This window comes from Mesoplodon bidens (genome assembly GCF_964165515.1).
Source record: "Mesoplodon bidens genome assembly, chromosome: 4".
Taxonomy (NCBI): domain Eukaryota; kingdom Metazoa; phylum Chordata; class Mammalia; order Artiodactyla; family Ziphiidae; genus Mesoplodon; species Mesoplodon bidens.
Window position 1 is genome coordinate 135953527 of NC_138160.1, and position 16806 is coordinate 135970332.

The 16806-nt window shown below is 37.7% G+C and overlaps 1 protein-coding gene across 2 annotated transcripts in view; it reads right to left on the reverse strand.

The window, feature by feature from the left end:
* Positions 1-7553: 7553 nt before the first annotated feature.
* Positions 7554-16806, reverse strand: part of CLINT1 (clathrin interactor 1) — a 67783-nt gene continuing 58530 nt past the window's right edge. Inside the window, exons 10-12 of one of the 2 annotated variants that reach the window (XM_081230938.1) lie at positions 13118-13410; positions 11265-11469; positions 7554-9826 (exon numbers count right to left, since the gene is read on the reverse strand). In XM_081230938.1, coding sequence (XP_081087064.1) covers positions 9480-9826; positions 11265-11469; positions 13118-13410 — 845 coding nt within the window. In that variant the 3' untranslated portion in view covers positions 7554-9479. The remainder of the gene's footprint in view (positions 9827-11264; positions 11470-13117; positions 13411-16806) is intronic. The other variant, XM_081230939.1, reaches the window with a different exon arrangement.

Here is a 16806-nt window from a genome sequence, read left to right on the forward strand (position 1 = left end):
CATGAAAGGATGCTCAACATCACTAATCATTAGAGAAATGCAAATCAAAATTACAATGAGGTATCACCGCACACCAGTCAGAAGGGCCATCATCAAAAAATCTACAAACAATAAATGCTGGAGAGGGTGTGGAGAAAAGGGAACCCTCTTGCACTGTTGGTGGGAATGTAAATTGATACAGCCACTATGGAAAACAGTATGGAGATTCCGTAAAAAACTAAAAATTAGAACTACCATATGACCCAGCAAACCCACTACTGGGCATATACCCTGAGAAAACCATAATTTAAAAAGAGCCCTGTACCACAATGTTCATTGCACCTCTGTTTACAATAGCCAGGACATGGAAGCAACCTAAGTGTCCATCGACAAATGAATGGATAAAGAAGATGTGGCACATATATACAATGGAATATTACTCAGCCATAAAATGAAACGAAATTGAGTTATATGTAGTGAGGTGGATGGACCTAAGGTCTGTCATACAGAGTGAAGTAAGTCAGAAAGAGAAAAACAAATACCATATGCTAACACACATATATGGAATCTACAAAAAAAAAAAAAGGTTTTGAAGAACCTAGGGACAGGACAGGAATAAAGACACAGATGTAGGGAATGGACTTGAGGATACGGGGAGGGGGAAGGGTAAGCTGAGACGAAGTGAGAAAGTGACATTGACATATATGCACTACCAAATGTAAAATAGATAGCCAGTGAGAAGCAGCCGCATAGCATAAGGATATCAGCTCGGCGCTTTGTGACTGCCTAGAGGGGTGGGATAGGGAGGGTGCGAGGGAGATGCAAAAGGGAGGAGATATGGTGATATATGTATATGTACAGCTGATTCACTTTGTTATAAGGCAGTAACTAACACACCATTGTAAAGCAATTATAATCCAATAAAGATGTTTAAAAAAAGTATAAAGTGTTTGTGCATTTTTAAAGGGAGGGACTGTGACTCATTTTTTTAAATTGAAGTATAGTTGATTTACAATGTTGTATTAATTACTGCTGTATAGCTAAGTGATTCTGTTATACACATATATACATTCCTTTTTTAAAATATGTATTTTTTTCATTATGTTTTATCATGGGATATTGAATATAGTTCTCTGTGCTATACAGCAGGACCTTGTTGTTTATCCATTCTCTATATAAAAGCTTACATCTGCTAACCCCAATCTCCTACTCCGTCACTCCCCCGACCCCCTCCCCCTTGGCAACCACCAGTCTCTTCTCTATGTTAATGATTCTGTTTCTGTTTCATAGATAAGTTCATTTGTGTCATATTTTAGATTCCACATATAAGTGGTATTATATGGTGTTTGCCTTTATCTTTCTGACTTACTTCACTTAGTATGATAATCTCTAGTTGCATCCATGTTGCTACAAATGACATTATTTTGTTCTTTTTTATGGGTGAATAGTATTCCATTGTATATAGGTACCATATCTTCTTTATCCATTCATCTGTTGATGAACATTTAGGTTATTTTCATGTCTTGGCTATTGTGAATAGTGCTGTTATGAACATAGGAGTGCATGTATCTTTTTGAATTATATATTTATCCAGATATATGCCCAGGAGTGGGATTGCTGGATTATATGGTAATTCTAATTTTAGGTTTCTGCGGAATGTCCATACTGTTTTCTACAGTGACTGCACCAACTTACATTCTCACCAATGGTGTAGGAAGTTTCCCTTTTCTCCACACCCTCTCCAGCATTTGTTATTTGTAGACTTTTTAATAATGGCCATTATGACTGGTGTGAGGTGGTACCTCACTGTAGTTTTGATTTGCATTTCTCTAATAATTAGTGATGTTGAACATCTTTTCTTGTGCCTGCTGGCCATCTGTATATCTTCTTTGGAGAAATGTCTATTTACATCACCTGTCTATTTTTGGATTGGGTTGTTTGTTTTTTTGTTGTTGAGTCGTATGAGCTGTTTATATATTTTGGAAATTAAGCCCCTGTTGGTCGCATTGTTTGCAGATATTTTATCCCATTCTGTAGGTTGTCTTTTGGTTTTGTTTATAGTTTCCTTTGCTGTGCAAAAGCATGTAAATTTGATTAGGTCCCACTTGTTTACTTTTGTTTTATTTCTATTGCCTTGGGAGGCTGACCTAAGAAAACATTGGTACCATTTATGTCAGAGAATGTTTTGCCTATGTTCTCTTCTAGGAGTTTTATGATGTCATGTAATATGTTTAAGTCTTTAAACCATTTTGAGTTTATTTTTGTGTATGGTGAGAGAGTGTGCTCTCACTTCACTGATTTACAGGCAGCTGTCCAGGTTTCCCAACACCACTTGCTGAAGAGACTTTTTTCCCATTGACTCCTTTGTCGAAGATTAATTGACCATAGGTGTGTGGGTTTATCTCTGGGCTCTCTATTCTGTTCCATTGATCCATATGTCTGTTTTCATGCCAGTACCACACTGTTTTGATTACTGTAGCTTTGTAGTATTGTCCGAAGTCTGGGAGGGTTATGCTTCCTGCTTTGTTCTTTTTCTTCAGGAATGCTTTGGCATTTGTGGGTCTTTTATGGTTCCATATGAATTTTAGGACTATTTGTTCTAGTTCTGTGAAAAATGTCATGGGTAATTTGATAAGGATTGCATTAAATCTGTAGATTGCCCAAGGCACCTATTATTACCATGTCCTTGCTTATGTCCCCAGTCCCACTCCTTCTACATCAAGCTCTGGACACACCCTACTAAACTTCTGACGTTTCTTGTCTTGGGGTGTTCACGTGTGTAGTTCACAGGGCTGGCTCCTTCTCATCTTTCTTCAGATCTCTGCATGCACAAACACATGGAAGAACATGTGTGTGGTGGTCCTCTGGTTTAGTGGCTCATTACCACATTGTAGTCTTGTTTCCTAGCTGGGAGTGTTTGGACTTTCTACACTTTTATCATGACTGTTTTGTGATTGTTTTCCTAGATTTAAATTTTTGATGACTGAGAAGTGAAATATCATGAAAAAAAATCTAGGAATACTGGAACTCAGTCTACTACCTAATATTTTAGCTACATTTTAGAAAATACAGTCCACTAAAACTGGTTTATAAATTACCAGACACAAAAGATCAAATCTTCAACACTTCACTCATTAACAAAAGCTGATTCTGTTACTACTATATGCATGTTACTAAAACAGAGCTCTTCTGATATGGGAGGGAATTCTGCCTAGGATTTCCTTCCTATTTCCATGATTAAAACTCTGCCAGGCATACTTACTGAAGGCTGACCATGGTGATCAGTTACTGGAAATCTGTTTTGGGGACCCTGCACAACAATCTTTGCAAAGCTACTTTTGGTTAATGTGTTTCTGACACGCCTGTTCTGTATTTATCAGAGGGAGGTCATTGTTCCATAGGTTATGACAATGAAGGGAGCTGATGTATATAAGGACAGAGCTAGCTACCGCCATTTCATGAAGAGGATGGAAATCTTGCTGGATTCCTCCTCTGTTAGGGATAAAATTTATCTAGGATTCATAAGGAACACTATGAATATGGATGCACTATTTCTATAGCCATATCCTTCTGTGAAGTATTTGACAGAGAACAGTGTACAAAATTGCCAGGCCCCCTTGCAAACAACTCAGAGGCCTTCAGGTTTGACCCGTTTTACTCTCTCTTCTCAAAGGATAGAAAAGGGGGTTCAAAAGGTTTAAAATTCACCAAGCACTCAACACCCAGTCTCTCAATCTAAGCTTTCCTAAAAAAACCTAAAGTGGGTAAGAAACTTACTTCTTCATAATTATAAAAAGCTAGTAAATATGCACTATGTATCTGAAGAAATAATGTTGAAAACTGAGCAAGAGCTCTGGTGTCACCAATTTTTAATAATCAGGGTCCAGAGAACAAGTTCATGACAGGTATTTTGCTTGTGACTGAAGTGAAAGGCAAAACTAAATTTTTTGTACCTCAAGCAGCTCACCTTATAAACAGAATAAATCAAGTAAATGGATACATAGTTACTAAGAAATACTTATCTGTTAATTCTCAACAGACAGGAGCAGTTACCTGTGGCCTGAGGACAACTGGGGAGCCCTGAGACCCATTCAGGGGACCTGCGAGGTTCCACCTTTTCCAACCATATATTTCTGAGGCCGGACTTTTTTCATGTATTTCTACCAAAACAACATGGCACAGCAGATCGAATGCAGAAGCAGGTAAGAGAATCTTGCTGTATTCTATTAAGCCAGGTAATAAAGACATTTTCAGAAATGTAAAACAATGCCACTCTTCTCACAGATTTTTATTTTGAAAAAGTTTTTAATAAAATTGTAATTTGGCAGGTGATGGGCTTGTTACTATAAAACCAATTAATATTTTTAAAGTTTCTCAGCTTTTATTTCAAATTTTCAAGTTTCTCACCTTTTATTTCAGTTAGTATTAACAGATAGGACCCACATAAACAAAAGCTCCTTGGGGTCCTCATTAGTTGTTAATGGCATTAAGGGCGTCCTGAGGTCAAACTGTTCCATATACCAACTCTAAGCACTCTTATCTCAAATGGAAGAAAGTGCTTGGAGCATTTAAAAAACACAGATGGACAGTTAAGAAAAATCAAATGGAAATGTAGGGTTCCATAGTCCAGGACTCAGTTATTTAAAGTAATACATTTATGATTTTTATTTTTTTGGCTGCACCACACAGCTTGCAGGATCTTAGTTCCCTGACCAGGGATTGAACCCCAGGCCATCGCAGTGAAAGCGCCAAGTCCTAACCACTGGACCTCCAAGGAATTCCTGACATGTTTTTTTTGTTGTTGTTGTTTTTTGCGGTACGCGGGCCTCTCACTGTTGTGGCCTCTCCCGTTTGCAGAGCATAGGCCCCGGACGCGCAGGCTCAGCGGCCATGGCCCACGGGCCCAGCCGCTCCACGGCATGTGGGATCCTCCCGGACCGGGGCACGAACCCGTGTCCCCTGCATCGGCAGGCGGACTCTCAACCACTGCGCCACCAGGGAAGCCCCCTGACACTTGTTTTAAAGGGTAACAAATGAAAATTATGTTTGCCCATCAGGACTTTCAAATCCATTCAAAATCCCTGGGAAACTAAGCATCTGAATTGGCTGCATGCTGATTCTTCCCCCACTGGGGTAATCCAGTGCAGTGTGAAGGGGTGCTAGGAGCTACTTATTATGTCTGAGAGCAGTGCATTAGCAAGGCTGCCATTTTCATAGAAGGAAGACACATAAGAATTAAGGTCATAATGAGTTAAAAGTAAACATAAAATCTTCTTTTAGGGACTTCCCTGGTGGTCCAGTGGTTGGGACTCTGTGCTTCCACTGCAGGGGGTGTGGGGTTTGATCCCTGGTTGGGGAACTAAGATCCTGCAAGCAGCCAAAAAGAAAAAAAAGAAAGAAAGAAAAGAAAAGAAAAGGAGAGCAAATAATCCTCTTTTATGTTTTTGTTTTTTTAGTTTTTATATCAGATTGCTTCTCTGGATATTAGAATAACAAGATCTTAGTCAAGAAAATTGCAAGAAGTCAAGAGAAAAATTGAGATCTCTACTGCTTCTAAAAGCTGAGAACATTCTGAGGGTTATTTGTGTGGCAAGTCAAGAGCTCACTTTCATAGTTCTCTCCCTCACATCTGCACTAATGTGGTAAGTGTGAGTGAGTCAATACATTCACAAAGCAGCTCGTTTACAATTTGCTTGTTGGTTAAAAAAAGAAAGTAGAATTAAATACAGGCAGATAGGAAAATGCTCAATTAGAAATCAGCTTAGTAACAGTCTCTCAGGCTTTCTTTTATTTTTTAAACTTTTTTTTTATATTTATTTTTGGCTGCATTGGGTCTTTGTTGCTGTGCACAGGCTTTCTCTAGTTGCGGTGAGCAGGGTCTACTCTTCATTGCAGTGTGGCGGCTTCTCTTGTTGCGGAGCATGGGCTCTAGGCGTGCAGACTTCAGTAGTTGTGGCATGCGGGCTCAGTATTTGTGGCTCGTGGGCTCTAGAGCACAGGCTCAGTAGTTGTGGCTCACGGGCTCTAGAGCGTAGGCTCAGTAGTTGTGGTTCACAGGCTTAGTTGCTGTACAGCACGTGGGATCTTCCTGGACCAGGGCTCGAACCTGTGTCCCCTGCATTGGCAGGTGGATTCTTAACCACTGTGCCACCAGGGAAGTCCCTCAGGCTTTCTTTTTTTTTTCTTCTTTTTCTGCGGTACGCGGGCCTCTCACTGTGGCGGCCTCTCCCGTTGCGGAGCACAGGCTCCGGACGCGCAGGCTCAGCGGCCATGGCTCACGGGCCTAGCCGCTCCTCGGCATGTGGGATCTTCCCGGACCGGGGCACGAACCCATGTCCCATGCATCGGCAGGCGGACTCTCAACCACTGCGCCACCAGGGAAGCCCCCTCTCAGGCTTTCTTAACTATACACACCTTTTAGGAGTATGAGGTTTTGGGATTTGCTATGTGATTAAATGACGTGCATGTAAAACGGTTAGCACAGTGACTGGCACATAGGAAATTCCTGATATTTAAGCACATTTGCATAAATAATAAAAACGTGAGGCAGAGAAACATTTACAGCATATATATGTCAGTGCTGCTGATCTCACTTATTTTAATTATCCAACACTTCCAGATTTTAAGTTAATTTTAGAAAAAATGTATTAGGGCCCAGAAAAGTCAGATCAATTGATCAAGGTGTCACACAATGAGGGCTTGAAATGGGATTAGATCTGTCTGCTTCCAAGTCCACGCTCTTTCCACAATGCAGTGCTGTCTCCCAGGAGAGCTGATACACAAAGCCAGTTTATTTCAGAAATCTATTTACCGTAAGGTGTGTTCTGTGCTTAGGACAGTTAGCTTTATTTTAGTGTTTCAAAAATATTTGAGAAGAAAAAGGTATTAACCCTTCCCTCCAAATATAAGTAACTATAGGCCTCAACTTATTAGTGACTAGTTCCAACGGCATTATGGGTATCATTCAGGCAACTTATTTTAAACAAAAAAGTAGACATCCCAAGTACTGTATAAGAACACTGTATCTATTTATGGTTCCTGAAGATCATATCAGAGAAGTAAAAAACATTTTAAGAGGGAAAAAAATGAATCTGGAATGGCAGGGGAGATTCACACTTTATATGTAAATTGCAGGAAGAGTAACTAATTCCTTCTCTCCCCAAAATAGTAGGCAAAATGAAAAACAGATACAACAGAGAAGCTATTGAAAAAGGAAAGAGGTACAGCATGGGCAAAAGGGAGCCCAACAGATTATTAAAGAAGAGTATTTTCTTGCCAGCTCCAAACTATTTTGGGGTATTCAGACCTTTCTTTAGGTATCACTTAATAACCCCTTCAGAGACAAGTCATTAAACTGAATGGAACCCCAATGAGGCAATTCTTGTTTTCTTCTTTCATGGGCTCTGAAACAAAAAATACTGGTAAGACAGCAGACTGTACGTTGAGGTACAGTAATAACTAAGGTAGGGGTTCCCTTCTGTCTTCAGAACACAACATTGGAAGAAGGCATAGTAGTAAAGAAAATGCTTTAGAAATAAATCAGTTTTAATGGAAAGAAATTTTAAACACGAAAGTTTAGAAACAAAATATTTATTTCCTTTAAGAACCATACATATTTGAAAAGGTGATGCCACACCTCTCAATTTAAAGAAAAAATTCATTTAAGATTGCGGGTTTTAAATATCAGTGAAGATATTCTCCAAGCTGCCACCAGAGCCTGGCTTGATTGCTCTGAAGTAACAACACTTGAAAGCTCCTATCCTTTGAAACTAATTTAAACACATTGACTTGTTGAAAGATTAAAAACCACAGTCAGCTAATTACACTCTCTCTCATCTCTTATTCAGCAAATGAATCACTTTTCATTACCACTTAGCTGAAGTACATGAATTTCTGCCTAATTAGAAATGTTGTAGATGGAACATTAGCAAGAATGGAGCAGGTCAGGATATCTTTGCTGCTTCATTTTTAATTCCTAACAGCAGAGTCCGATAGGAAGGAATAGAGAAGTCATTAAATAATTTTAAATTATTTATAAAAATTACTTTGCCCAAATTATAATTATTTTTTCCCCAAACGGTCTCTAATGTCTAACATAATGAAAGGAAAAGCAGTTCAACATTGATTTTAATGAACATTTTAATGTTATGTATAACAGAACTATATTATGAATACAATGGAAACGAAGTTTTATCAATTTAATAAAAAAAATTTCAACACAAAGTAGGGAGGTAATAATTTGATGTCTATATTATAGTATTTATTTTAAAAAATATTCCCAGCTTGAGGGTGAAACAATTTTGCATTCCAAACTCTAGAATAATGATTTTCATGTGACCTTAATGCAGAATTACAGCAGGAAAACAAAAACATTTTAATTTCCTTTGTTTGCCATTAAATCAATAAAATCTTTGACTGCTACAGGTCTCCTTTAATAATATATGTATTTAACTTCTCTCTATTGGAACCATATTGCTAATGCCATATTATATACACTCGAAACCAAAACAATACTGTATAAAATCTAAAAGCCAACATTGTTGAGTTCTAACATTTATATTTAAGGTCTTAATGGATTTTTACCCTTTTCAAAAATTTTTTGAAGACACCAAAAAAAAAAATAAATATTTTTCTTTTTGACTGTTCCTGACTATTACATGGTGGCTACAGGGATAAACACAGAAGGAAGCCTTGCCAAGTTATCACTGCAAAGTGTAAATGACTGCTAAGAACAAATAAAAACACTGGAGGTTTTTTTTTTCTTTTCTTTTAAAGGAAACCATAGAGCAGTCCTGAAAAAAATATTTTTCCGAGTTCTGCACAGGATAATTATAGCAGAAGAAATGGGAAAAGTCCCATAGCTATCACCAATTGCCTAAAGAGGTTTTGTTACAATAAAAATTTGGATAGTATAATAGCAGTATTGCTGGAACATTAGCAAAAGTATATACATTTCAGTTACCTTTGATTTAGCCATAATCACATATGTATGCCTTTTTTGGACAAAAATATATATTTTTATAAAAAACTGATCATCCAACTTTAATGATTTCATATATGGACTCAAGAGTGGTAGTAAAAGGAACAGACCCAATTGTGACAAGGCGATTCAGGGACAGAAAAATCAAGTTCTTCAGGAAAAGAAAAGTATAAAATTAGAGATTCAAACACATTTATTCAGCCCTATTCTAGTACTCCCACATATTATGATATTAAAATGGGCTCCTCAATTTATAAAGGCTTTCAGTGGTCTCACTACCCCATTTGTGGTCTAGTCTCATTGGGAAAAATGATTCTGACTGCCTCATCTGAAGCGCCCTTGCCTGGCCATCTGAAATACTAGATATTTCGCTTTTATAAAACAACCTTTTTGGTTCTTAATGTAGGTTTATTTTAATTAATTGATGAAAGAAAGGGGAGTTGACTTAGCATTTTCCATCCCAACATCACCTATCTGCACCACTAAAAATCCTTCATTCAATCTGCTCCTTTACAATCTCTTATTTGCTAAAGTTGGCGAAATTTGCAAAGGCATCTTGCTTGGGTTGCACAGTTCCAGAAGTCATGGCTAAGTTGGGCATGCCCATTCCCATTGTGCCTGTCAGGCCCATCCCAGCAGTTGACATCCCTATGTTCATGTTCATGCCCATCATGCTCTGGTTCATCATTGGACTATTTCCAAGAGGGGCCATTCCCATGGTGCCAGTCATCACACTGGGCATGCTCATAGGCATGGGTCCCCCCATCAGAGGGTTAGTTTGGGGCCGGACAGGAAGCATGTTCGATGGAGAACTGAGGTTTACAGCTCCGAAACTTTGGGTCATCACATTCATAGGCTGTTGCATATCTAACAGAAGAAAAGAGACAAAAGAACTTTATCACACTGAATTCTTAGATTCACAGAGCAGAAAAATAATACAATCTTCCTGACCATGAATACTTGTAAACTCCAATAAAATTACTTTATAGTGATTTTTTTTATAAAAGAAGTCAATTAACTTGTATTGTTTACTCTTGAGAAATATTCAGTGGCTGTTAGCTCTGATTTCCCCAAGATGCAGAAACAGTAAGAGTGGGCTGGCAGAAAACATCAGACACTTTAAAACCATTCCTATAAAATCTATTACTGAATCTGACCTAACAAGTTGTCAAGAGCTACTGTGTATCAAAAACCTTAAAAAGTTTATATCCTTTGACTTGTTCTATTTTTTTTTTTTTTTTTTTTTTTTTTGATGGTTTGCGGGCCTCTCACTGTTGTGGCCTCTCCCGTTGTGGAGCAGAGGCTCCGGATGCGCAGGCTCAGCGGCCATGGCTCACGGGCCCAGCAGCTCCACGGCATGTGGGATCTTCCCGGACCAGGGCACGAACCCGTGCTCCCTGCATCTGCAGGCGGACTCTCAACCACTGCGCCACCAGGGAAGCCCGACTTGTTCTATTTTTAGAACATTATATTAAGGGAAAAAATCACAAGTAAAAAGATTTATACAAAATCATGGAGTTATTTATAATAGGAAAAAAGCTGGAAACAACTGAAATAACCAACAATAGAGGAAATGCACACTAATATGATGGATAACTATAAAGATCCAAAAATCACGCTTTCTTTCTTTCTTTCTTTTTTTTTTTTGCGGTACGCGGGCCTCTCACTGTTGTGGCCTCTCCCATTGCGGAGCACAGGCTCCGGACGCGCAGGCTCAGCGGCCATGGCTCACGGGCCTAGCTGCTCCATGGCATGTTGGATCTTCCCAGACCGGGGCACGAAGCCGTGTCCCCTGCATCGGCAGGCGGACGCTCAACCACTGCGCCACAAGGGAAGCCCCTTGCTTTCTTTAAGAATATTCAACACAGAAAAAACAATAATGTTGAATATGAACTGCAAGAAACAAAATATAGACAGAATGATCTCAAGTATTAAAAATGTGGTTAGAAAAGATGGATTATGAAGAAATATGAATTAATGGTGATTATCCCTGGATTATGGAGTTCAGATGATTTTTGTTTACTGACATATCTGCCTATATTAAAAATTCTTTCTCAACAAATACTTTTATTTTAGTGATCAGGCTCCCAAAACTCACCACCATACAATAAATGTTAACATGTCAAGAGCAGAATACAAAGCAATTCAATGTGCCAGGAGTGATACCAGGTATTGTGTGAAAAAAATCTTAAGTGAATACACAGTTGCTTTCAGTACAGTTTTATTTCATGGCTTGAAGTAGTCCTGGCATAAGGGCAAAGGATTACAAGTACAAAAAGAAATGGGATGTCTTGCAGTAACTTACTCTGTTGTTGAATCATTGTATTGAGCGATGGCTGCTGGGGTTTGGAAGGCTGCATACCAGGTAGTAAGTTGTCTAGGCTGATGTTTACACTGGGGTCAGACCAAGTAGAGGGCAGGGTTTTGCTGACTGACTTCTGGACCATATCTGTATTCTGATTATAGAGAGGATTAGGCTTCTGCAGCACTGTGCTAACATTTTGCAAAGGCTGGAAAATAGGAAAATGCTCTAAAAATTAAGCATCTGCTCTATAAAGATTACCAGACAGCAATTTAATCATAGTAACTCCAAATATATACAAAAATTTGTAATAAACTCTTGAAACCAATAAGAACAACAAATGTTCTACATTAAGGTCTTCAATATACGGAATTACCAGCTTCCCATAATATTCCTCTGAAGTCCAAATCATGTTTGGGGTGGGGAAAAAACTAACATATTTACACTAACAGTTATCCTCCCATCACCCCAAGTCTAGAAGCCACAAGCCTGGGGCAACTATTAACTTCGGGTTAGTGCAACTATAAAGAAATATACAAGTGGAAATTTATTCTTACAAAATGGAATTTGGGATATGATTTCTCATGTTAAAAAAACAAAACCATCAAAACAGCAAATTATATTCCACATAACCTGACTGACATATCCCTGCTCCAAGTATACTTCTATTGCCTAAAGCGAGCAACACTAGTGGAATTTGATACAGTATGGACCAATACAGAAGAAAGGAGAAATTCAGGAAAAAGCAGCAGAGGTGCCTGGTAGTTACTACCAGAATAATTGTAACAAGGACAGAAAAAGGGAAATAAATACAAATAGGAAGAATCATTAAAAATGGACTAATGCAGACTCACAACACAGTTGCAATTAAGATTGAAAATTAGTAGATTGGCTTTATGCTTAGACCATATGAAAGAAACAGAGTGAACTGGCTTGAGTTTGTTCAGTTCAATTTAATGGTACTGGTATGGCTTTCATGTCCTTTTTCTTAATGTTAGGTCTAATATCTGTTATACAGATCAGTCACCTTTCTGCTTCTTTCTTCTCTTCCTTCATCCTAACACCCAAAACAGGAGATTCTACATATTAAAATGAATAATTAGCCTCATAAACAAATATTCCAAATAGCCTGAGTCAAAAATAGCAAGTTCCTGATACAACTCAGACACATATATTCTGCACTTGTTTGAATTCTAAGCTAGTATTAGGTAATTTAGATTTAATTTTAAAAAGTGAATTTAAAAGTTCCTGTTTAGTTATTTTCCTTTATGAAAATAAGAGTTGAAAGAAGAGCCTATATAAACATTACATAATGTAGAGCAGGTCCAGAATAGGGAAGAACATTTAGAGAATAATTTTCTATATTAGCAATACATCTCTATTCCTTCTTCTTCTCTTTTTTTTAATGTCTTTAATTTTTTATTTTTAGGCCGTGCTGCACAGCACAAGGGATCTTGGTTCCCCAACCAGGGATCGAACCCACATGCCCTGCAGTGGAAACGCAGAGTCTTAACCACTGGGCCACCAGGGAACTCCTTTATTCCTTCCTCTTAAAAACAATTTTTTAAACTATTAAATTCCAATTTGCTTATTAGTTCAATAAATTTTCAACAAATGCCTCCTCTGTGCAAGCCATCACACTTGGCTTTGCATGGACAGCAAGATGAGTGAGGAGGCCTTGCCCTGGAGAACCCAAATGACTATTCCAGGGGAAAGGACACAAGGTAAACGCAATGTACAAAAGTAATCTATGTGTCACCTGCTTATTTTTCTGTCTTATGCTAATCTGCCATTAGATTAGTTAGAGCATCTCAAAGATTATGAATCACAATTTCCAAGGGAGGCAGACAACTTACCTGTGATCTTGACATGGGCAAACCCAGACCTACGGTATTAGTGCTCATCATAGAGAAATTCATACTCTGGGAAGATGTCATTGTTGCCTGCGATGAGCCCATAAGATCAAATAAGTCTGAAGAATTTGAGGCAGCTGGAGGTGGGCCTGAAGCTGGTTGTGAGCTACTGACAAGCTCTACAGCTGGTTGTGAGGCACTGCTGAAGAGCTCACCACTGCCAGCAACAGGGCCTGACGGGGCTTGGTTGAAGGCACTCCAGTCACCAAAGTCTCCATTCCCACTTGCTGCTGTTACTGAGAAAGAAGGAAGGGTAAGAAAGTTTCTGAAATGCACAGAACACATATGACAGTCTTCCAACTGAAACAAATTATAGCTGATCTGTGTCCATCCAGATTAACATCTGCAGGTACCATCTCCATCTGGACATTATTCTTTCTCATGAAAATTCCACCAGTGTTAACAAGGTGGCAAAGAAAAAAAACTTCCACATTTAAAGTAAAATCCATCTCTTGGCATTGGCAGGTCTGAGGTGACACAAAGAAATTACAGAAACTAAAACTTTCCTTCAACCTAAGTTTGCATATCAAATATGTTTCTAGCTAAACAAATATGAACTAGCCTGAGATCCCAAAAAAAACAAGAAAAAAACTCTAAACTGGTTAAACTCTTTGCTGGGAGATCCAGAATCCTCATGCAAGGAGTAACTCAGTAAAATCAGACAGTTCAACTCATTTTGTTCATTATTTGGAAAGGTTCAAAGAGAAATCAGACTATGATTTATACCATCTCATGTAAATAAAACCCCAAATTCATTAAAAAGAAAAACCCCAAAACTCAATAAAATTAAGACTAGGATTACTAAATTTGTGTAAGAAGTTCTCACCCATTTGGCCATGCTTCCACTGACAACACAAAGGCTACAGAGAGCCATGATATATAACCTTAGTACATTGTTTACTTCAAATGGGACTGTTCAATCTATTTAAGTAAAAAGCGGGGTATAGTGTTAAGAGGGGAACTCATGCTAATATTTAAAAAAAGAAACAAAACTATCACTATGCTTCAAAGTATAATTATAACAAGTTTAAGATTTAATGCATAAAAAAGATTTAATGCATTTAATAATATAAAAATTAATAGGTTAGGGCTTCCCTGGTGGCGCAGTGGTTGGGAGTCCGCCTGCAGATGCGCGGGACGAGGGTTCGTGCCCCGGTCCGGGAAGATCCCACATGCTGAGGAGCGGCTGGGCCCATGAGCCATGGCCGCTGAGCCTGCGCGTCCGGAGGCTGTGCTCCGCAACGGGAGAGGCCACAACAATGAGAGGCCTGCGTACCGCCCCCCCAAAATTAATAGGTTAATTAATAGACTGAAATATTTAAGAGAACGGATTTTGTATTTTACTGGCTGTGTGACCTTACTTAACCTTCTCTGTGCCTTTGTATTTTTATTTTATTTAAAGGAGAGCTTTTATTTATTTATGTGGCCACACCGTGAGGCATGCGGGATCTTAGTTCCCCAACCAGGGATCAAACCCATGCCCCTGCAGTGGAAGCACGGAATCTTACCCACTGGACTGCCAGAGAAGTCCCCCGTGCCATACTTTTTAAAAAATCTAAGTTGTGAAGATTGAATAACTTAATATATAGTAAGTGCCATTTGAGGTTTATTGTTACTTTGGATTAATTGTGAAAAGACAGAGGAGAGGGAAAGCATCACACTTTCTTTCCTTTAGGTATGCCATATAAAAGTATAAGTCAAGCTTCTATAAATTCTGCATACATAATACTATTTGGAACACAATAAATATAAAGGCAAGTGATACTTGAAAAAAAATTTTTTTAAACTAGGCTATACTAAGTAAACAAACTTTGCTTTAAGAAAGGGACAAACAGATAAATATGAATTAATGGAAGTTGAAAAAAGCAAAGGTGAAGAAAGAGCTACATATAAACTGTCATCTGAAAGCGAACAGTATGTAGTTCAAGTTAATTAACACCATTTCTTTGCACTACATGTTCACTTACAACTAGGAAATACATTTTGTCTAGCCTAAAAGGTAACCAACCACTGTGATACTGTGTCTCATTATGCTAAATATCAAGAGAACAATAATATTAAGTTTTAAAATTATATCTTCTATTACCATTTTGTAATGTAAGCACCCTCAAAAGAGAAAATAATTCACTTAGAAACCCCAAGTTCTACCAACAATTTAATATAAGAACTGGGCTGATATTCATTACTTCTGGATTTTGCTAAAACACGTCTTTGATCTTCTTCACAAAAAAGACTGAATTAAGAGTTTTACAATTAGTTCTATGTATTAAACAATTTAAACAATTTAAGGAAGACTGCTGGATAAAGGTAAACTTTATGCTGATTTTCTATCTGCTTGATCTAGAAAACAGAATAAGAATGGAAACTGGGGCAAAATGTGTTGCCCCATCTGAAAACTTTATCTGAGATGATTAATCATGGGAGGAAGAGATTTCTAGTGAGGCATATATTGTTCAGCAATCATTAATCATTGTTGCAACAGTTTCAGCCCCTTGCATAATGGTGATCAGGTTATGTTAATCACATAAGATGAAGAGATGTTATCACTTAGCAACATTAACATATTTGCATTATTTGCATAGTAGGCAACTTTATATACATAAAAACTTTGAGAATTACACAGGCAGTCTGTAAAATTAGGGCAATGTTTATTTTCCACTTTGATTTGCCTAAAGCAAGGTATTAACCCTTACAAGGTATAACCACACTTCTAAAATGAAGCAGTTCATTACTCATTAAAACCTATGCATCTTTCTTCCTAAATCCTCACTAACCTAAACAGTACTAAATATAAATTTTAATCCAATTAATGGGGATAGATAACTCTACTTGAAATGAATAATAAAACTAATTCAGTTAAATATTTCCTCCTTGCCTCACCTCATGTTTATGATATTTATAGCTAAATTTTTTATATTATCTCTCAAACTTCAGACTGACCAGATTTTATGGAAAAAAACGTTAGAACCAACCCCTTTACAACCTAAAAGACACTTAATAATGAACTCAGACCCTATTCTACACATCTCTACAGACGTTACTCTATCCTTATAAAGAACCATGACAAGTAGCATTATTCCCAATTTTATAAAGGTGGAGGCTCAGAGGCTTTCATAAAGTTAAATAGCTACCAAAGTATATGGCAGAGGTAGTAAGATAAAAATATTAATAATAAGGAGGAAAAATACAAGCCCTTCACCTCAATCCATTATGTTAAGCCTATATTCTGCTTGGATGTTAGCTTTTTTTTTTTTTTGCCATTTAAAAAAAATTGAGGGTGTAATTGACACATAACATTATCAGTTTCAGGTGGACAACATAATGATTTGATCTTTACAAATACTGTGAAATGATCACAACAAATTTAGTGTATTTTAAAATTTCTAATTTAACATGGAATGAGGAATTTTTTTTTGCCTGAGGTTCAACTGCTCACATTTAAGGATATGCCAAAATGAAGTTCAGTTATTTTTCATAGAAATTCTTTTAAGATATCTAAATTATAAAGAAATGAATTTTGGTAAGATGGTCTGCCCAACTCCAATGTCCCCAAATTTCATTCAAGAAAATCATATAAGCTAAACATAAACCATAATATTCTTGCTGCTAAAATGAGATTTATACTTATTCAC